The sequence below is a fragment of the Phaethon aethereus genome (assembly GCF_964289735.1).
Source record: "Phaethon aethereus genome assembly, contig: HAP1_SCAFFOLD_212, whole genome shotgun sequence".
NCBI lineage: Eukaryota > Metazoa > Chordata > Aves > Phaethontiformes > Phaethontidae > Phaethon > Phaethon aethereus.
Window position 1 is genome coordinate 27,864 of NW_028113775.1, and position 21,880 is coordinate 49,743.

At 39.0% G+C, this 21,880-nt stretch overlaps 1 protein-coding gene across 1 annotated transcript in view; it reads right to left on the reverse strand.

Moving 5' to 3' along the window:
• Positions 1–1,491: 1,491 nt before the first annotated feature.
• LOC309416560 (trifunctional purine biosynthetic protein adenosine-3) overlaps positions 1,492–21,880 on the reverse strand; it is a gene marked incomplete at both ends in the record, with an annotated part of 30,296 nt that continues 9,907 nt past the window's right edge. Inside the window, 15 exons of the mRNA XM_082016100.1 lie at positions 1,492–1,674; positions 3,616–3,731; positions 6,846–6,987; positions 8,565–8,695; positions 9,333–9,464; positions 9,800–10,003; positions 11,200–11,352; positions 11,715–11,963; positions 14,513–14,711; positions 15,311–15,420; positions 16,291–16,385; positions 19,205–19,436; positions 20,031–20,199; positions 20,810–20,895; positions 21,311–21,398. Coding sequence (XP_081872226.1) covers positions 1,492–1,674; positions 3,616–3,731; positions 6,846–6,987; positions 8,565–8,695; positions 9,333–9,464; positions 9,800–10,003; positions 11,200–11,352; positions 11,715–11,963; positions 14,513–14,711; positions 15,311–15,420; positions 16,291–16,385; positions 19,205–19,436; positions 20,031–20,199; positions 20,810–20,895; positions 21,311–21,398 — 2,289 coding nt within the window. The remainder of the gene's footprint in view (positions 1,675–3,615; positions 3,732–6,845; positions 6,988–8,564; positions 8,696–9,332; positions 9,465–9,799; positions 10,004–11,199; positions 11,353–11,714; positions 11,964–14,512; positions 14,712–15,310; positions 15,421–16,290; positions 16,386–19,204; positions 19,437–20,030; positions 20,200–20,809; positions 20,896–21,310; positions 21,399–21,880) is intronic.

Consider the following 21,880-nt stretch of genomic DNA (forward strand, 5'->3'; position numbering starts at 1 on the left):
CGGTGACAAATGATGACAGGAATATTTTGTCAGCAAATTTCTTCATCACAGACCATCTGGCCACTGAAACAGTAAGGTCACCACACTCGGCGGATCATTACTAAGTTATGCAGAACTGCACATGTCTATAACCTCACAAACTGATTTACAGTCGCTGTACTGTAGACTGAGTTAGATTCTGTTTCACAAACTTCTCCTCCTTATAGCCCTAGGAAAGGAAATCCAAGGAAAGGTTTTGCTATTTCGCTTTTCAACTTTATTAGACTTTATTTCAAATCCAAATTGAGATTACGTCAACACAGAAGTACCATAAGGACATCAGTGCACAGAATACAAATCAGCTTTCTCTGTATTAAAGGGGAGCTCTAAAACATACATAATCAGCTTCAGTCAGATGCTTCTGGCTTGTATGAGGGAAAATTGATTATTTTACTAAATACATCAAAATGTTTTCACAGCTGTGCGAAGGCATTAAAAGAAAACCAGGTGCTTTTTCACAAGAGTTCCGCTGTGCAAAAAACCTTATTGTTTTCAGAATGATAACATCTACTGGGTTTCCATCAGTATTATTCCAGGTGAAAATACTGTTCCAAGAATAAAGGCACTTAACTTCAGCAGAATTTCTGATGAATGTCTCACAAGCCAAGAACACATTTTGTATCTAGTCCTAACGCCCTTTCTGCTCATTCAAAAAAAAACCCCAAACCAACTCTCTTGTCTCTGAAGAAATCTCTGAGGGGAATTCATATATGGATTCACATTGGGATGCCTGAAGGCAAATGGTCAGCAGACATTCAGTTCTGCATTTAGCATCTGATTGATAGCAGGTCCAATGTTTGAAATTATGGGAAATGCCCAGAGAATCTGGGCCAGACAACATCTACCAACATTAAAACAGAAACTATATGGAAAAAAATCCATTTAATTATCTGCAGGAATAGTTAGTGTTTTGGGAGGCCAGTTTCTCTTGTTTTGGCTAGAGATTTTTATGAGTAAAGTTTCTTGCTTTAGCTGTCTCTTCCATTGAACTAGTTCCAGTACTTTTCCTCACAAACACTTCACAGCACGTGACAAGAGAATACCCTGTTACCACCTGTATGATCTGTTAGAGAGTAATATTGATGTTCGTAAGTCGATCTCAGAGATGCTCAGATCCCTCTCTAGCCAAGTGAATATTTTTTTGTTTGTTAAGAAAGTGATTTGGAACCAAAATGTTGGCCAAGGAAGTGATTATAATTAGGAAACATGTATCAGAGCCATTGCTGAAACTACTGAGAACAGCCCCCTGCCTTAATATTCCCATTTGTGGCTTTCTCTGGATTTTACTTCAAATCTTTAAGAATTTGAATGAGAACATGATGTGGTAAACTCTATGTCGAAAACACTTTGTGAAGAGAATATGGCGTGTGTGTTATTAGGCTGTGACCTCTGTTTTGACCAATTAAGGCACCCCAGCTCTCCCGTGTGTGGACCTTCACGGACGTGCTGCTCCTATTTCCAGTAGATCTTGCCGGCTTCCCCCACCTGTACGGCCCCGCTGGCGACGAGCTGCAGGGCAGCTGGGAAGGCTCGGTGCTCGGCCTCCTTCACCCTTTCAGACAGGGTTTCCACCGTGTCACCAATCTTAACAGGAACGGCCTCCTGGAAAATGATGGCTCCAGCGTCAACTTCCTCCTATAAGAGCAATAGCCAGAAAGTCTGTACGGTTGAAAGAGGAGGGAGTGGGGAGCCCAGCTGTACGACAACAGATGTAATGCCTCGGGGATCTGTTTGTCTTTACATGATTACAGCAAACATGAATTTCAGCTAATGTGAGGAGTGCAGAAAAGATGCTGGCGCTCACGCTGGCCTGCGAGGAACTAACAGAAGCGTAGGGTTCAAAGTAAAAGCAGGGGCAGGCAGAACACCAGCGAGTAACATTTCTGCTACAGAAAACAACAAAAGCCATATTAACTAGGGACATGATAGGCTAAATTGGACAAAATGATGACATTTCAAGTCAAAAGAGTGAATTAGCCAAGCCTTGGCACAGAGCAGGACTAGAGGACCTGGCAGATCTCTCTTTTGCATGTTAATGAGGCAGATCCCTGCTGTTTAGTTATTGTTTCTCAGTACATTGCCACACAGAGAAGAAACCCTAAGTCATATCATGGGGAAAGGAACACAATTTTTCCTTCTATGTGGAAAAATAGGTTTTGTCTCTTTTTCCAAGAGAAAGCAAAAATCAAGAAAACAGATTTCAAGAGCAGTGGAAAAGGGAAGGATAATTTGAAGAATGCAATAGAGGAGGGGAGACTAGTTACCGTCAACCCTGAGAACTGAACAAGATGGAAAAAACGCTCCCTGAACTGATAAAAATGTGCATCTTCCAAGTTGAGTGATCTCTGGCTTTTGTTTTCGTAGTTTTTGACTTACATAAATTTCCAAGTTTCTCCTCTGTTCCCACAAACATTGGATTACTTCTCAACAAATCTAAGCTTCTTGTGCCATTTCCAGTGTCGCTTTTTTTTTCTTGAAAGCAAGAAATAAGGAAGGTTGTATGATAAAATCATACAGAAGAAGTTGGTGCTATGTAGTAATAAAGATTTTGGGCTAGCCAAAGCCTTTTATGAACTAGTACCCCTACCACAACTGGTGGAAGGCAGCAGTGGGATGCTTAGGGAAGAAATTCATAGAATCACAGAATCATTGAGGTTGGAAAAGACCTTTAAGATTGTCAAGCCCAACCATCAACCCAACACCACCATGCCCACTAAACCACATCCTGAAGTGCCACGTCTACATGTTTTTTGAACACTTCCAGGGATGGTGACTCCACCACCTCCCTGGGCAGCCTGTTCCAATGCTTGACCACTCTCTCCGTAAAGAGATTTTTCCTCATATCCAATCTAAACCTCCCCTGGCGCAACTTGAGGCCATTTCCTCTTGTCCTATCACTAGTTACTTGGGAAAAGAGACCAACACCCACCTCGCCACAACCCCCTTTCAGGTAGTTGTAAAGATCGATAAGGTCTCCCCTCAGCCTCCTCTTCTCCAGACTGAACCACCCCAGTTCCCTCAGCCGCTCCTCATAAGACTTGTGCTCCAGACCCCTCACCAGCTTTGTTGCCCTTCTCTGGACACACTCTAGCACCTCAATGTCCTTCTTGCAGTGAGGGGCCCAAAACTGAACACAGGATTCGAGGTGCGGCCTCACCAGTGCCGAGTACAGGGGCACGATCACTTCCCTACTTCTGCTGGCCACACTATTTCTGATACAGGCCAGGATGCTGTTGGCCTTCTTGGCCACCTGGGCACACTGCTGGCTCATGTTCAGCCAGCTGTCGACCAGCACCCCCAGGTCCTTTTCCACCGGGCAGCTCTCCAGCCACTCCTCCCCAAGCCTGTAGGGGTTAACTTAGGTAAAGCTTAAACTCCTGTATAGACTATTCATTTCCAGTTCCTTCTCCAGGGACAGCAAACTAAAGCACTATATCATCTAATAACGTTATGAATGAACAAAGGAGAGAAGGTAATCAAACATGACAGTATAAGGGTCTTCCAAGGAAGCTCTTAGGTGAAAGTCTTAAGATTAATGAATTAGAGTGGTAAAGGAAGGGAGAAGGAAGTACTTACGGCTACAAAGTGTACGGTACAGCCTGTGACTCGGACCCCAGCTTGTAACACCAATTTGTGGGCATTTGCTCCCTTAAAAGAAGGCAGTAGAGATGGGTGGATGTTCAGTATTTTTCCTGGAAAATGATAAGTGAGGTCATTGTCTTTTAGCATTCAGCCTTACCAGAGTGTTCAAAGTACTATAATCAACAGCAGAACAAAATACATTTGTGAAAAAGATTTTTCACGACTTTTGCGCATGCTTGTTTTTTGATGAGACTGACAGATAACCAGCCCAAAGCATTTCAGAAGATCTCACTATTTCAGAAAAATCAAAGACAGCAATATCAGTTACAATTAATTGCATGGCTAAAGCATATTTCTCCAGTGACTAATACTGATGAATTTTTTGATGTAGCTGTCCTCAGCATCTTGTTCTTCTCTTCTTTGATCACAAGAACAATCCTCTTTCTTACAAACTCAGCACCCAAAACAAACTCAGTGCAGTTTCAAAGGACGTAACTGACCTGCCATGACAAGGCAAAAATTCTTTACCCTGGACTTTTCCTCCACACCTGTTTTGGCTTAAGAAAAAGACAACAGCTACTCATATAGGAGCCCTTCTCTCTGCACTCCAAAAAGCACCTGTCTACCACTACAACTTTCCACGTGGAAAGTTGGCTGGGGGATGCTGAAATTGATAATGTAACCTTTAATGCTCAACTAGGTGTGACCACGGTTATAACCCTGGGAAGCCTGTACCTTACATTTCCGTTAAAAGAGAAAGCATATGCCCGAGTTTCTACCTAGCTGTGAAGTAGGAGAGAGTGGGGGCCTGTGACCTCAGGTCTCACTGCTACAGCAATGCAACGGTTAAACCATGAGAAAACCTTCTTTCTTCTGACAGACTTCCCCTTCTGCTCCTAATATAGCCTGTGACAACCCTTCCTGCCCATTTGGGACCAGAGTGAAGACAAAAGGTGCTTGACAGCCCTAGATCTTAGATTCAGTACAAATCCTTACAGGATTAAAAAAAAAAAAAGTGGTCATCGATACTATTTATATCACAGTATGCTACGCCCACGCCGTCTCTGCATGCCTCCTGTTTAGGAAGACTGTATGTCACCAGGATTCATTGAACACCACCTAAATGCCAAGCAGCGAGACTCAGCTGGCATATGCTGGCGGAGGCAGCAGTGTACCGAAATAGAGGCTTATGATGTTGTAACGTGAAGTGAAGGCCATTTCTGGTAGCACAATATGAAACCTGCACTCTCACCGCAAGAACTCGTGCAGACACTGACCTGCACAACTTAAAAGAGGCAAACGTATCGACTGATCTTTAACAGTATCTCAAATGTCTTTTGTATCTCAAAAGTACCCCTTTCTAAGCATCAGCATCTCCCTGCTTGCTGCTTGAGCAAAAAAGTATCCAGGACAGTGAGCTGAAAACAACACTCTGCACTTCTGCCTGAGTTCCCCCAGTTTCTCATTACAGTACCATCAGAAACTGCTCTAAAGGAAAGTGGTTTTCTGTTTGCTTGGTTTTGTTTGGGTTTTTGTTTGTTTGTTTGTTTTTAATCTGTATTTTGTGTTAACATTCAAAATGAACATTTTGGGGCCATTAAACAAGATAGTTTCACAAGTAACTTCACACTGTATGTCCTTGTGACTACAGGAGAAAGGAAAGGTAACAGCGTTTATTTAAGAGAGCAGCAACAAGAATTGAGTGCTCCTGGACAATGTAGGCTAGCCAGTATATGACTGGGCCACAGTTTTACAGTAGGCTCCTGTTAGCTGGCACAGATGCCTGAGCTGAACTGAATGTTTGAGCTCATATCTAAGACCTAACTGATGGACACTCTTGGTCAGACCTCAGGTAGGTATCTGTTTTCAAGCTCAATTCAGCGCTGTACATTTAGAAAACATCAATTCACCAGCGTAGCCATCCTGTACCGAAGAGAGTCTCTTCTTTTGCTCTCAGGCCAGTCCTATGTTGTAACACAAGTCCTGCACTGTGCACGGCCTTCATCAGCACTGGAAGGGCTCTGTCCCTAAATCAGAGGAAGCTAAGCTCATCCTTTATTTGCACAAGATCTCTGCACTAGCGAAAGTTCTTTTCCATCCTCTACACAGATACTCTACTCAAAACACATCTCTCATAGTGAGGGATTCCTCTCTCCCGACTACAGCTGTCTACAGCACAGACATTTACATCTTCATCTTCTGGAGTCTGTAGGAGAGAAACAAAAACAATTCATCTGACTTACTTCAGCTGACAGCTTTAGCATAAGATTAATTGCCTCCTAGGAATGCCTGTTGTGCTCCACTGGCTTTTCAGAGAGGTTTGAAAAGTCATTCAGGTAAAGGGAAAACCGTGAAAGGTCTGTGTCATAGACACACCCAGAGTAACACAAAAGTCACCATGTGAACAACAAAGGCTGCCCGGAGAGGTGCAACGTACAGGCTGACCAGCCTGTAACTGGTATGAGCAAGAACTAGATTAAGTAACCATGACTGAACCCAAAGCAGAGCAAACAGTGAGAGGAGGAGCTACCTCTGTGTGATTCAGGACTCCCTAAAAGAAACAGAGACAAAAAGAGGAATGTAACAGCTGGGGGAGGGAGAACAACCACTGAAGTAGGCAGTAGCAGGCCTCTAACAAAGACCTGGAAAAATTGTAAGAGATGACCAGAATGGAGACCCTGTGAACACTTTGGACAAACAAAAGCTGAATCTGCCTGTTAAACATGCCACCCTCAGATTCAGGCAGCTGGGACTGCCAGAAGACTGGCAAGATCTTGTTAACAGGAACTGCATATCACTGCCTAGATTTCCAGTTTTATATGCAGCCGAAGCAGCTCATCTGTGAGGGGAAGGAATTCTCAGTGGCTGGATGCTCACCTCCCCCCAATCAACACTTACTGCCTAGGTAACAATTTGCTCTGCACCTCATGTTTGCAGGGGTCTAAAGTTTTCACAGCCTTATTTTAAAATATCTTCTAATAAATCAAAAACTACAAGATCTGCATTTGCCCTTGGCTTCCTTAAATCTCTGTGGAAATGATAGAGGGAAGGGGAAAAATACTGCCTTTCTTTTTCTCTTCCTTACAAGATGGGAAGAGTGTATAGTTTCCTGCAAACCCAGAATACAGTCCCTTTCCTATATTTTTCCCATTTTCTTTTCCTGAGGCTAAGCTATAAAATTACTATTTTTTTTTAAAATGCATGCACTACTATGCTGTGCTTACCTTCCCATTTTTTGACAAAAGGACCTGACAGTATTCGCATAAATCCAGCCAGACAGATCAGTTCAACTGAGAATTCTTCAAGGACTTTGTCAACTGCACTGTCAAATTCAGTGCGACTTTCATACAATTTATGGTCAATAACCTGTGACAATCCAAAAGATGAAGAAATATGGACATGGTGTTAATTAAATACCTTAAGAGCACAATGAAATGGTACCCTGGAGTAATAAACAAAAACCAAGTAAATCTCCATGTGTAGTTCAAGTTGGGTGCCATATAGAGCAAGAGGAGCAGTTCATAAATGCATGCAGCTAACAAACATGCAGTCTTTATTCCTATTCACAGAGAGCAATCATCAGAATAAATAAGGGGGTTGTTTTATTAGGCCCACAGCTGTAGGTCCCAGCATTTGGACACAATTTAACAACCTACAAATGTTGGTCATTAAGATAATTAAAGTCTTAGAACAATTTCACTCAATTTAAGGCCTCTGATAGTTTTAAGCAGTTGAGCCTTGACAAAAATTGTGTCACAAAACCTTGAAGGAAAAGCTAATCACAAGCTGGTAGAACAGCCCCTACTGCAAAAGGTCAATATAACTGAGTTCAGTATTTTCCATCCAGGATAGATCCCCTATTTAGAAAGGAAGAAGGCAGTGCTATGTAACTTAAAACATCCACAGCCTTTTAAATAAAAATACCTGTTAAACCCTACCAGATTTACCACGGTGGCACATTTAAATATCACAAAGTAGTTTTGAAAAACCAGAACTGGTTAGCTGAAAAGGTGGCAAAAGGCACTAGAAGTAGAGGCCAGCTCAATGCTGGGCTGAACTCTGCTATGAACTACCAGGTAGTAGCTGGCAAGGCATGCACTCCTCAGTGTCTCCGTTTCACCACTCACTCTCGATCTTAACCAAAGACCATCATCTCTACAAGGCTATATTTTTTTTCCTTGTTAATGTTTGTTCTTCATCCACATACCATAGACATGTTTTACTTGTGATCTTTGTATACTCCCAAGTAAGAGACAGCAGCACTAACGATCAGATCCTGCTGCTGTTCAAGTTAATAAAAAAGCTTGCACGGGGCCCAAATCTTCCACGTGTCTGTAGTTATCAGTGAAAAGCGACTGTAAAATGCTCCTAAGTCAGAACAGTAGCATTTCACATCTGTAAGGCAAATGGCTGCACAAAGGGCACAGCAATGCAACACTGGATCCAGTGACACTAAGGGAAATGCAGTTTGCTTTGAATGAATCCTGGATAGCCTGAAGCAATGCCCAGGGAGTCAGTGGAAGGTCCCATTGAGTTTATCCTCTCTACTTCATTCAAATGAACTCCTGTGTCTGTTTAGCATGTAATTTTAAGATTAAATTCAGATAAAAAAGCTTGTTGCTTTAGCGCAAATGCATTGCAGTTAAATAAATGGCAAAGTTTCAGCTGTAACTGGGAAAGTTTTGTGCTGGTTTAATACAATGACTGTTTTCAAGACCATCAGGATTGCTAGCAACATCTCTGAGAAGGAGAAAAGTAAGTATTTAGCTTCCCATGTTAGGTAGCTTGCCCAAGGGCACAAGTTCCTGACAGACCAAAAAATGAAAGCTAAAGGCTTCCTGTCAAACCATCTCTTACCCTAGTAAAACTTGTTATCTCACAGTACCTTCCTGCTGTAGTCAGAGCTAATGATGCCTAATTTTAAAAAGATGAGAAATACTCACCCTTGTAGAAATACCAGCTCTTTCAGCTTTTCTTAACCCCTCCACACCAGCTTTGTTAGAAACAACAAGAACTATTTGTGCGAAACTGGTGGGCTTCTTTGTGCTATTTATGAGGGCTTCCAGATTTGTGCCTATGAGTGAAAAAATAATTAATGAATATCAAGTCATTCCTGGAAAATAAATATAGTTAACAGCTAGAAGAGGTTTTAAATAAGCAGCAGTATGGGCGAGACCCAACCCAAAAAACACAGATGTGAACAGTAATCCTTTTTTCACTGATTTTACTGGGAACTGAATTTGACAGCTGGAGCTACAGGGCTTATACTAGCAATTAAATTTGTAAACTGTAATTTTTGGAACTGGAATGATGGTCTACTTCTTAGCAAATGAGAACCCTGTAAACCCTGGGAGTGCCTATATGGCAAGAAGAAATTCTGATCTAAGAAATTCTGATCTATTTGTGAAATAATGCTGCTGTCCCTATAGTGCAATGCAATGGTTGCCTGAACCTAGAGACAGCAGAAATTTGTAGATAAAATGAACACAGATGCAATTCACAGTCAGTTTGCAGCAGAGGTTAAAGATCATTCTGTCTGTGACTGAAATTAATCCAAGGGCAAAATATATTCTGCCTGTTACTGAAAGCCTGTTAGAAGCCTGTCAGAGCTTCCATGGAGAATGGCAAGGACTTCAAGAGACCTGAATCTGAGCTGAAATTCCTTTTTCAATAGTCTGTTTTACACTGTAGTAAAGAATATAAACTCTCACCTGTTCCAGAGATAAGGACAGCAACCTTCACTTTGTTTGTCTGGATTTTGCCTTGGATATGGCTGTGCACAGACAGTGACCTATTTGCTTGCAAGGCTCGAAGCATATTATGGACTTTAACATGGGCAGAGCCTGAACACGTGCAAGAAAAAAAAAACAAACACAACACCACATAAATAAAGGGAGAAACAGAGAGAGGAGAAAAGTACACATGAAAAGAGATTAGTGGCACTGCTTTACTTCTTGTTATTTATTTATAGCTCTGGTGACATCTGACATTGCTAAGCACATGTTCTATGTACTAAGACTGAAGTCGTGAGGACTGTCATTCTAATACCCTGTGCAAAAAAGCCATGGAGGTGCCAATTAAGAGATTTTCAGCTAACTTCCATGGAGACTCACCAGCTAAGGAATTTAGATCTGCTTTTTTTTTTTTTCTTTTTAAAGGGAAATAAAAATCTAATAACCTTTTTGTAGGGGGACAACTTTCCCGATCAGCCAGGCTGCCTCATGTCTCTGTATGTCCTTGAGGACCTGCTGAGCCAGCTCCCTCTGAACTACCAAGACAGCACCGATCCCACAATTAAATGTCCGAGTCATCTCCTCCTCAGAGATGTTCCCTTCTTTATGGAGCCAGCAAAAGATTTCAGGAATCTTCCAGGTAAGAGCATCTAAAAAGAATTGAAAATACAAATGAAGAGTGGAAATCGCTACCAATGGAAAAATACTAAAATTATTAGAGCATTAAGAGGCAAGATCTGGATGAAGAGCACAAACAAAGACCCACAGCAGCATTAGCTTGAGTGAAATCAGCTTCCATGCATGGAAATAGGATTTTTTCCTTCCTTACTGAACAAGACTTGGGCCTAGAAAGAAGTGTCACTCTGGGAGGAAATTAATCATATTGCTCCACTGCAATTCGTTAATCACTAATTCAAAATGGGCTCTGAGGAAGTCTTTGGAAAATCCTTGTCTTGAAGATGACAACTCTGCTTCTAGAGAAACTACTGTACCAAAATTATAGCCTTAAAAACTGTCACAGAAGTCTCACACTGCCCCCAATTCCAACAAGGTAAGGATGATTTACAGCAGCATAAGAAATGCTTCTGGACGAGCCACTGTAAAGGAACTCCAAAGACAGAAGTCTCCTTCTCGCCATGTTATATTTAAAATGGTATTAACCCCATTTATATATACTAATGTCCACTGTGGACTACTGTTTAAGTGACAAGTGGAAGAATTATTTACATGCAGTTCTGGAGTGCAAACCTCAATATTAATTCCCTTATTTTATTCTACAACCCAATGAACACTGCATAACCTATAGTCAGTCATTTACTTTTCCATACTACACTTTATCCGTAAGCGAAATATTACTTCCAGCATACCAGACAATATTGTGGTGAGGATTAATTAAAGTTATGTCAAATAGCATGAGATGTACTTGAGTTAGTAAGCATATCTGAATTCTAATCAAAGGCTTCATGAGTGTCATGTTATTAGTAATAATTTTGTAGCTTAGTGCAAATGGTGACAGCTCATTTTGTTCCCTCATTCACTGAGGGAACAAAAAAAAAGGGGTTTTTTTGTTTTTGCAAGTATGGATAGCTTCCTAAAAAATACAATCCAAAACACCATCAGGGGAGGTGAACTCAATGAGCAGTAATCTTAAGACTACAAAGTGTTTTGACTGGTTATGTTTCAAGAACAAGGAGAAATTCAGCAACAATGAAGAAAAAGGCAAACATTTCTAGACAGGCAAATCTAGCTCTTGCAGTGCAAGTCAGTTGACATGGCCCCATGTACACAGCTTCCCCCAACCCAAATTAACATGCAGATATTTCTACAGCTTTTCTCTTTATCTCACCTAGAACGACACCAAACGACTCTGGGAGAACTCTGGGGATGTTTTCCAGCAAGCCCCCTCCAGTGATGTGGGCATAGGCTTTCACATGGCCTGAGCGAAGGACAGGCAACAGAGTCTTACTGTAGATCTTAGTTGGGGTTAACAATAGATCTCCTGCAGATGAAAGAGGATGAAAGAAAACCAGTTACAACTCAGAAAGACATTTTAATCGATATAAAACTGAGGAAAACTCAACATATTAATGTGCTGGATACTAATAAGCATTGTACTACAGAGAAAAACACAATGTTCTACCCTTTTTAGTATACAATTAGTTATTTATCCCCATCCCTTAACTTCTTTCCTGCATGTGATTCAGAGGAAAAAAGAAGACAAGAACACATTCAAGAACCGAATAATTTTTCCAGTGCCTTAGACAAGTTACAAAAGCAAAGGCACAGACAAAACAATTGTGTGACATTTGCCTGTTCAAAAGTTCAAATTGTAATGCAAGAAACTGCATCTTATAATGGTACCTAATGTCTGATCCCCAGAGACACCAACTGGAGAAGAGAAATCGAACGATGACTTTTCCACAATCTTCCTTACAAGGCTGTACCCATTGCTGTGAACCCCAGAAGAAGCTACACCAATAACCATGTCTCCATCAGCAATTCTCTCCAGCTGGGGCAGCATCTGCCCTCGCTCCACTGCACCAACAGCAAAGCCAGCCAGGTCATACTCTCCAGGTGGATACATGCCTGGCATTTCAGCAGTTTCACCTCCTGTGGGAACCAAAAAAAGAGAAAGGGGATGTTGGAAAACCATTGGAACCAGTAGGCATACAATTTTTCAAAGTTTTAAACTCATAAGGCATTAACAGACTGATTTTTTTAATTAGATAAACAAACATTAAAAAGAATTAAAAACATGTTTGTACAGGCCTTTCAATTGAACAAGCAATAAAAAACTGGGAAAGAACATTTCCTCCCTCACTCTGACAACCAGTATCAAATTGCTGTGCATTCATATTTTAAAATCAAAGCATATATTTAGTACTTCATATTTCCAAATTTCTGCCAAGTTTAATATTCTCCATGAAAAACATCCAAGATACAAGAGACACAAGAAATTCATACACGGACATCAAAGAAATGACATAGCTATTAGTCTCACTTGCCTTAATGAAGATTTTGTATCTAGCACTATCCTGCCAGCCATTCCTGCCCACAACCAGGCCATCATTACCACACCAACTCTGAACACCTAAGGTTTACAGACTCTTTTGGGAGCACTCCTCTAAAAGAGGGCCTTTCTGACCCATCCACGCAGATGAACTGTTGTCTAGGCTATTATCTTATATCCCAATGAGCAGAACATCCTCTTGTTTTGCCCTGAAAACTATGTTTTAGCCGGCTGACTTCATTCAGAGTGCAGTCTGAAAAGGTAATTTTCCCAGCTTGCACAGAAATGCACAGCACTGCTCAGACAGCATTCTCTCTCTCTATATACATATACATACCCCACTGGCTCTCCTACTGCCCTTCAAGTATAAACCGATGGTCTTCACTGCTGAAGACCTGTGTTCTGCCTGCCACGGTCTCATTCAGTCTAGAGAGGGGAACTTGCTGTGTTTGGTACGTGAAACGAGCATTTACTCCTTAGGTTCAGAGTTACTGCAACAGCATCATCTCTGTCCCTTCTTTTCTGAGAGTGACAGAAATGTGGGGAGGAAATCATGGTTGTTTTATTTATGAGTTTGGACTCATTTTTACATTAGCACAAAAAGATACTTACTAATCCATTTACAATTTTAAGAAATTATTCTCTGATAATTAATTTACAACATCGAAAGCCCTTTGTAGTTTTAAAGTTTTCCAATTGGAAGTAAAATCTTGAAATTCCAGTAAGTAATTTTATAGCAAGATTTCACACAACATATACTTATGCTGAAGCATGAATGGTTTGATTATGTTTCATAAACTGAGGGAACACCTTAAGACAAATATAAAACAGACTAACAGTTCATGCAGAAAAAAAAATCCAGAACATAAATAGCCTCTTGTTCAAAGCTTGTAAACTACCCCAAAATTACTCACTCCCACTTAGAAAAGACTTTCGTTACTAACTTTCTTAAAGAATTGGAAAAAAGAGCTACAGTATTACCAATTATAAAGTGGCACCTAAAGTAAGACATGTGAACTATCATTTTTAGGCTCAAATTTTTAGGCTTTTTTGAACAATCATAGTAATTCTCCATGTCTGTTTTTATAAAAAAAGAAGGAAAAATAAAAACTATGTGAGAAAGCTGAACTTTCTGGGCTTCATTGCTTTAAAATTTAACCCTGTGTAGCACTCCTTTTATAAACTAAAGACTTATACAAAAGAATGTATTTTTGACTGACCTAGAAATATTTTTATTGAGTTATTCAGCTTTAAATATGTATTTTTTAAGATTCAAGAAGAGAAATATTGTATAATTTTTATGAATAACTAGGTTACTGTATACCACAATACATACATAATATGTTAGTAAAACATATTATGTACTTGAATTATAGGGCTGAAAAGGAAAACGGTTAAATTTGAGTCTTAACATCTTGGAACATACAGATCTTGGTGAAATAAATCTTCAGCAAGTCTTCAGTAGACAAATAGTTTTGTTATTAGTTTTGTAACTAATGAAACCTGATTTCTTTTATGTTTCTGCCTTGTGTGGCAGACATTTCTGTGTCTTAAGTAGTGAGCTCCAGCTGAAGCTTTTGTTGCATTCACAAGGACGTTCCCTGCCTTTCTGTTTTTTTTGAAGCTTGTGGGAACACAATAGCTGTGAGATCTCTACCTTTCTTGTCAAATTTACTTAAAATCAGCCAAGAGGTGCAAAAGAGAATACGTACGCACACAGGGACATGTGCATGCACAGTAACACATATAAATCTTGTTTCCAGAGGAAAACTTGAGGATTTACTTTAGGATAAAGGATAATAAACAAATGTATTTTGTACATTTTAAAATTTACTTAAAAAATACAAAGAATTAAAAAACGTGAATTGATAGTTTTCTAGGTAGCTCTTACAGTTACAAAGTTAAATGAAAAGATATAGATAAGACAAATTATATGCAACTTCCTGAGCTAATGGCAACATTTGTAGAGTACTGTCTCCTTCCAGTGGGTAGAGATTATGTTCTCTGAAAGCAAAGACATGTGATGCTTTGTTGTTTTTTTTTCACTCCTCTAAGATTCTTCCATAGAGTAGGAAAACAAACACATTAAAACGAGTTATAAAGAGATTGCATAAGATTTTTCATATCCTTCAAAGAAGAGTGTTCATACCCAAAAGAGCACATCCTGCCTTTTTGCAAGCTTCAGCTATTCCTGCAATGACACCCTGAGCCACTTCAACATCAAGTTTGCCACAGGCAAAATAGTCAAGGAAGAAGAGGGGCTCCGCTCCTTGAGCCAAGATGTCATTGACACACATGGCAACCAGGTCCTGACCTATGGTGTCGTGTCTCTTACATACTTGTGCAATCTGCAAAACACAGTGAAAGAACCCGTTGGTTAGCTTTGACAAACTGAAACACAAGCAGAGAGTCTGCAAGGGAAGAAGGGGATCAAAATCACACTGTTCCTCTTAGGTGCTTTTTGAGGAGCAACTTCAGTTATTATCATCTCTGTGAGCCTCTCCTAGCATTTTATTTTAGGAGTTGTTACTTTCTTAATTGGCAAGTACAAAAGCACTTTACGGAAGGAGACTGAACTGGAAGGGGTTTCATTGCAGGTGGCGTAAACACAACAGCAACCGTATAACTAAATGTTTTTCCCCATGAGTAATGTTTTTGAGGGTGGAGAAGCCACCTTAATGAAACGGAGTCTCTGATTACATACTTAATATTAAAAATAAGTTATTTTAAGCATCATTTCAAGTATGGCTATTTATATACCAGAAGTTAAACATATATTTAATTCTTTTGCCTGAAGGAGGGCAATTTCATTTTTTATTCCCTTTTTAAAAATACCTACCTGTATTTCTAAAAGACAACTGATATTTTCTGTTAAAGCATTAATGATGTGATTAAGCATTTTCCTTTCTGTGCTATTTTCCTTCCTTTACATGGATTTTCACATTACCTTGAGTTTTGTGCCAACACCATCAGTTCCAGATACCAAGATAGGATCTTTGTAACCAGCTGCTTTCAAATCAAAAAGGCCAGCAAAACCTCCAAGTTCCGCATTGCAGCCTGCCAGCCAGAAAACAGGAAAAAATAGTAAACTTTTATTTTCGTGGGTTTCTCCAGGATCTCCGACACAAATTCTCTCTGGTATCTGTCAACATGACTTTTCTTTGTCACCAGGAAACTTTCCTCTGACATTTAGAGCCTCTTCACGGGGGCACGGGAGCTCCTAATCCTCTTAAGTTTGCTTTGCCTTATTTCTTCATTATTACCTCAGGCTAAAAGTCCAAAACTTTGTGATATTTGTGTGTGTCTATATATAGTTTTCTCTCTATGTCTATATGACGTCTGTAGGTTCTCAGTTAATTTGAAGATAAAGGGTTATTATATATATGACTGGTATTTTAAATCTATCAAATTAATTACAAGGACTTGCTAGAGCAAGATGTGCCTAAGATCACAACAAAAAAAAGGACCAATTTTATTCTGTTTTAACCAAGCAAAAAGCGTGTCTTCCATATCTATCTCAAGTAACAGACAGTATCTCTGAGGAATTCTACATCTTGTACACCTTTCTAAACATTTATCTACAAAAATTGTATAGTTCACTGTGCAAGAAATAATAATCCATGTAATCAAAAATAGCACTAAATGGTAGGATTTTTACTTGCATTTAACCTTTTAGAGCGCTGAACTGTATTCTCTAGCATCCTTAACACCCGACATTCACGACATATAGAGTCATTTTCAGAAGAAAATTTGTGAACTTAACGCAGTACATTTTTAAGAAATCACAGGCATTTGCTTACCACAGATACTTCTTGTGTAATCTAGAAGCACGCAGAACACATAAATATGAGCGTTTGTATCAAGATCAAATGATAAGCCTCATTGCCATGAACTGACTGAAACAGGAACAGAAGGTACAAGTCTTACCTGACCTTGATGTAGCTGCAGCTAGGGGTTTAATTTTCTGAACTAAAGTATTCCCTGCTGCGATGTCCACCCCACTGTTTTTGTAAGTCAAGCCTCTGAAAGATAGTTAAAAAAATGTTATGGCAATTGATTACCGAGTGCACAAAATATATTTTAAAATAATATTTACTTCTTTACATCATTGCATCACTAAGAGGATTAACCATTCCGAATCCTATTCTGCTGACAAATACAGCTGTTTTCCTCCTTGTACAGTAACTTTGCTCATATAAAAGGAGTTCTAAGTATTGTAGTATTCGTTTCAGGCAGGCTCAATGGCTCAAAGGTTAATCTTACTGTTTGGAACCTGACCTCACACATACACCTGAAGATAGGGAGTATTACACCAAAGAAACAACACTTTATGGATTTGCACCACAGAGAGTTTGCCATAAGAAGTACTCAAATAGTTCCAGATACCTTGAAGACAACATCGGAGCATCAGCATCATGCACTATCCAGTCAAATATCAAGATAAAAAACAAACAAAAAAGAAAATCCAACACCAAGGCAAAACCGGTGGAACAATGGAATCTGATTTTGCAAGGTCTGAATACCTAGTCTGGATATTGAGGCATCAATAGTATAGTGTCTATGCTCAAAACAAAATGTATACAAAAATGCACTGCTAAGTCAGACCACCTCACCACCTTGCAGGATCAAGCTCAAGTTAGCTTTTCAAAACAGAAGTATCACATAAATCAACAGTCCTCTGTGATACTTTGAGAGTTTTACAACTGTAGTTTAAAGGTTGCCTCTCCTTATCACCTGGAATGATACCACCACAAAACCAACCGCACTTCTTTTTTTATTTAATGGGACTTTCTATTAAAGTATATATTTTTAAGTTTATTTCAAAATAATTAAGTTCCTAAGGTCCATTTTAGCAATCTAGAAAGAAATGCCCATAAGCTCTGGGATTTTCTTTTATATACAGCCATACAATTCAGAAAATACCCTTACTACAAACTGGTGTATGTAACTTCTCCGTCCATTTCACTGACTGGAGACATTAAGTATTATATCATATTTATAGAGGAACCTTTTAATTTTGGACATAGTGAGTTTAATGACTCTTAGTTACCAGTTGTACCAAACATCTCTCACTCCAGTTAAGGAATTGTTGTTTCTACATTGCCCATGGCATGAACCAGGCTACCTGCTGCACCCCTATTTTAGGTTCATACCTGTTTTAGCTCTCTTACTGATGTGATTCAGTATGAAGTTTAAATTCTAAGGGTGAAACACACTATTGATTAACAAGGACATGTACAACAAAACATGTGGCCAAAGAGCTGTGGTACCAGGAAAATACAGAGACATCTGCACTCACATTATATCACTGCTCAGAAATTTGCAAGAGGAAAATAATTATAAAAAGCAGCTGTTCAGCCTGTGAATAAGAGTCAAGGAAATATTAGCCTGCAATAACAAAAGACCAGTCAGGCCCTTTCAGTCTGAATGTGATGAATATTCAACATATTTTCACCTTATTTTTAAAAGTATAGTATCTACTTTGACTCCTTAAAAGGAGAGTATTGTTCTAAAATATTTTTTATTAAATATTCTGGATATTTTCACAAAGTGAAATGCATAGGACTTAATCTTGAAAAGCTGCCAAGAAGACGCGTGTCCCCAACTTTACTGAGCCAACCATCACCCTTCCTTAACTGTGTGCAACACACAGTCCAAAGTGAAGTGTGCCTGACTCTCTGTTCTTCCAATTTTAGGATGTCTTGAGCAAAAGTTGGTGCAGAATCAAAGACAGAAAAACAGGCGCTATTCTAAACAGTTCCCAGGAGTCTCCTTAACAAGCTAGGGATGCTCCCAGCATACAGGCATTCCAGTCAAGAAACTTGCTGGCCATGGCCCATGAACTCAGTTATTTAGAGCACTGTTCATTAAAGTACCTTCTTCTCTTGACTTATACAATGACTTTTTTCTACTACAATACAAACAGAAATTACACGTTTTCACATAAATTTCTCAAAAGATGCACAGCAGTTGAGAGAGAAAGAAAACTGGATCCAAATGCCCTTGTTCATTTAGTAAGTTTATTGGTCATAATTTTACAATATACTAGTTGGTATACACTGTCAGGAAAAATGAAACTCTACTAATATACTTCCTAGACTACAAAATAACCTATTATCTGAAGTTACGTTTTGCACTAATCGGAGACTAGGTAGGCAGATACGCTTCGTATTATGTAAAATCATGTAAAAGTGAGTCTAAAAACCTGCTCTCAATAACGTCAGAGAGACAATAGGACACACTGCTTTAAAAAACCTGCGTACCCACACCATCTCAAGAGTGTTAAACCAAATACTGTGAAAATAAAAGGAATAATAATAAAAAGGAGGGGTAAATTCTACCCATGTTGTTAGCCAACTATTCCATTAAAATGCATACCCCAACAAGGTAGGTGTTTCAAGACCATTTTAACCGTTTCTAAACACTCTAAAATGAACCAATAAAATAGCTCAAACCTTGAACATACATACATTTAATGGTATTAATATTAGACATACGGACAACAGAAATCTTAGAGCAAAAGCTATGATTTAGAGCCCAGGAACCAGAAGGTCACCTTCCCTAAAACAGACATAACAAAGTCAGCAACACCACAAGTTACTCCTGTGTGCTGGTCACTGTAGTTTAACTCAGACTTGGGAGAATAAGAACATGGATGAGAGAGCCATCAAAAAGCCTGTTCCTTCATTGCCTGGTCTTGCTTAGATTGCTCACAAGGATGCTAGTTAAAACTTGTCTAGAGTTATGCATAATATCAACATCAGTTTATTAATGTAAACTAGTGATATCTTTAAGTCCCTTTTACACCAGTATTTCCATTTCAAGTATTTCAAATATCTACCTGGATTGTCTCAGGAAAGCTATAGCCCGATAACCAATGTCCTTTCTATAAATGGCACCCTTGAAGTGTATGGCTGCTACTCCCTTGTTGGCTTCTTGCAGTGCTGTCATTAGATCCTCTTTAATAGCAGTTACTGTAAGGACTCTTCCACCACTAGTCACCACTTTGCCATCCTTTAGGGACGTGCCTGCATGGAACACCTCCAATCCTAGTTGCTTAGCCTTGGAAAGTCCTATGATTGCGTTCAATAAAATAAATGCAGAAAAATCAGTTGATTAGAACGTTCTCTAATAAATTACACATGAATAGATATTCAGCACTTATTGACTTGTGTCTAGAAATCACAATCGAATTCAGTGTGATCATGCTGGGAAATAGGAGTAAATTTGTGCAAACTACATTTTGAGGAGACATAAGTCTGTTGTTTTTAGGCTCAGAGACACAGAAAGAGGTATTTTGCTGAAACATCTGCATACAACATTTAACTCAAGCTGGATATACTTCACTGACAAAGAGACCACAAAACATATCAGCATCAATGTTATGTAACAATCAGTGATCAACCCAGAACTACTTTACTGTAACGCATATTAAAAAAATGCTACAGAACTTAACAATATAGCGTAGAGATTTGAAAATGCTACGGGTGCATTACCAATAAACTTTGATGTGTGAAAATTCATGTGTCTCTTGCTGACCCATTACCACAAGACCTAAAGTTTCTGTAAGTCTGAGTTACTTTGATTCACCTTCAACAGGCAAAAGAGAAAATGGAGAGAGGGCAGGAGAGGAATCAGACTTCTGTGGTTTCTCCTGCTATATTTACCTGTTATTTCCAAACCCTTGGGATATGTTCCTGGATACCCTTCGCTAGCCATGACCACCGTCACAGCTGCACTGTCTTCAAACCAAACTGGCATGGCACTAGACAACTTTTTATTGATAACCGCTTGCATAACTTCATACAAATCACTTTTCAACAGTGGAAGAATTACCTACAAAAAATACAGATTAGCAAATTACAGTAAACAACATACATTGTTACATTTTCTTCACTGAGCTTTTAAATACTAATGCAACTGTAAAAATAACATTAAATAAGTATTTTCACACATATATACATAACCTATGTACCTTTAAAAATACTCTTCCTTGAAGATACCTTCTATGGGTAAAAGAACTGCTACATATGGAGGGCAAAACGTAAAGGCCAAAGAAACCTATCGGTTCTGAAGAACAGAAATGAAGGGGTTTGTTCCACTTGTCAACAGGGAGTGGGGAAAAGAAGTGTTCACTTCTTTAATAAAGTAAAAAAAAAAAAAAAAAAAAAAAAATCCAATCCATTCCAGAAAAGATAGGAAAGAGCTGAGTTTCACTCAAGCTTACCCTTGTAAAGCCCATATTTGAGTATAACGTGCTGAAATCTTCTCTGGAATGGAACAATTTCATACCAGACCTTCTGTCTTGAATAAGCAAACCAAGTAATTTAAATCTCAGTGCAATTAGCTAATTATTCATCCAAAAGTTAGTTAAGAATAATGGGAGATGCTAACAGACTTTCTCCTCCCATAATGGCAAACTGTATCTACCTACAAAATAACTCACCTGACATTCTGGGTCACCAAACCTGCAGTTAAACTCTAGAACTTTAGGTCCATCTTTGGTAAGCATTAACCCAGCATAAAGCACACCTGGAATAAAAAATTATATAAAAAGCTATCTAAGCAACTGCATTGGTCATTTGCTTTGAATCTATTCACAATAGTGTTAAAAAGGATGCCACCTGTGTTAATTTAAAAGTAGGATGTTACCACTTTAGAAATGTTAAAAATATGTCAGGCAGAAATAGTTGTGGTTACAATTTTGCATCTTATTTTCAAACATTATGCTTTCTGTTCTTCCTTACTTGATGATTATCCACTGCTAATTAAATTATATCCATCAATGTCAATGGACTCTAAATCAAGCCATGGATACTAAACCCAGATTCCAAATAGATCAAAGTTATCTTCCTTACCCTACAGTGTGAGTTAGGCCTATAAAGACGACAAAGTAAAAAAAATGCCTTTTTCCTTATGCTTAAAACACCCAAAATTCTGTACATACCAAAATAGGGGACACCTTCTTTCCTCATGCCATCAACAGTTTTCTGAAGAACAGTATCACTTATTTTCTGCAGTAAATCTTCAGAAATCTAATAAAACAGGTTTAGAAAACAGCATTTGTAAAAAGGGAGTGCATGATTTTTCCTACTGTGATGGTTAGTGTTTTTAAGAGCCAAGCAGAACACTTGCATGGTCTCTTGCTCACTCCAAAATGTTTCATACAACAGAAACCTAATACTGTTTTCTCCCTCCTCAGACAACATACCACAGCATTAAAACAACCGTCTGCATTTCTTCAGACACTTTTCCATGCTTAGATCTACATGTGCAAGCAATCCCACTGGCTTCACTGGAATAAACCACTTGCACAGACATACTGGCATTTAGATACGACCTCCCAAAGACAAATCATGGTTGGAAAGTACAGTGATCAATGATCAAATTTTATTCAATAAACAAGATTAATAGCTTTCTTTACAAACAAAACCTATAATTTTTTTTAACTTAAAAAAGAAAAATCTCTGGCCATGACACAGGTGAATAGAAAGAAAAGTCAATCCTTTCGCAAATA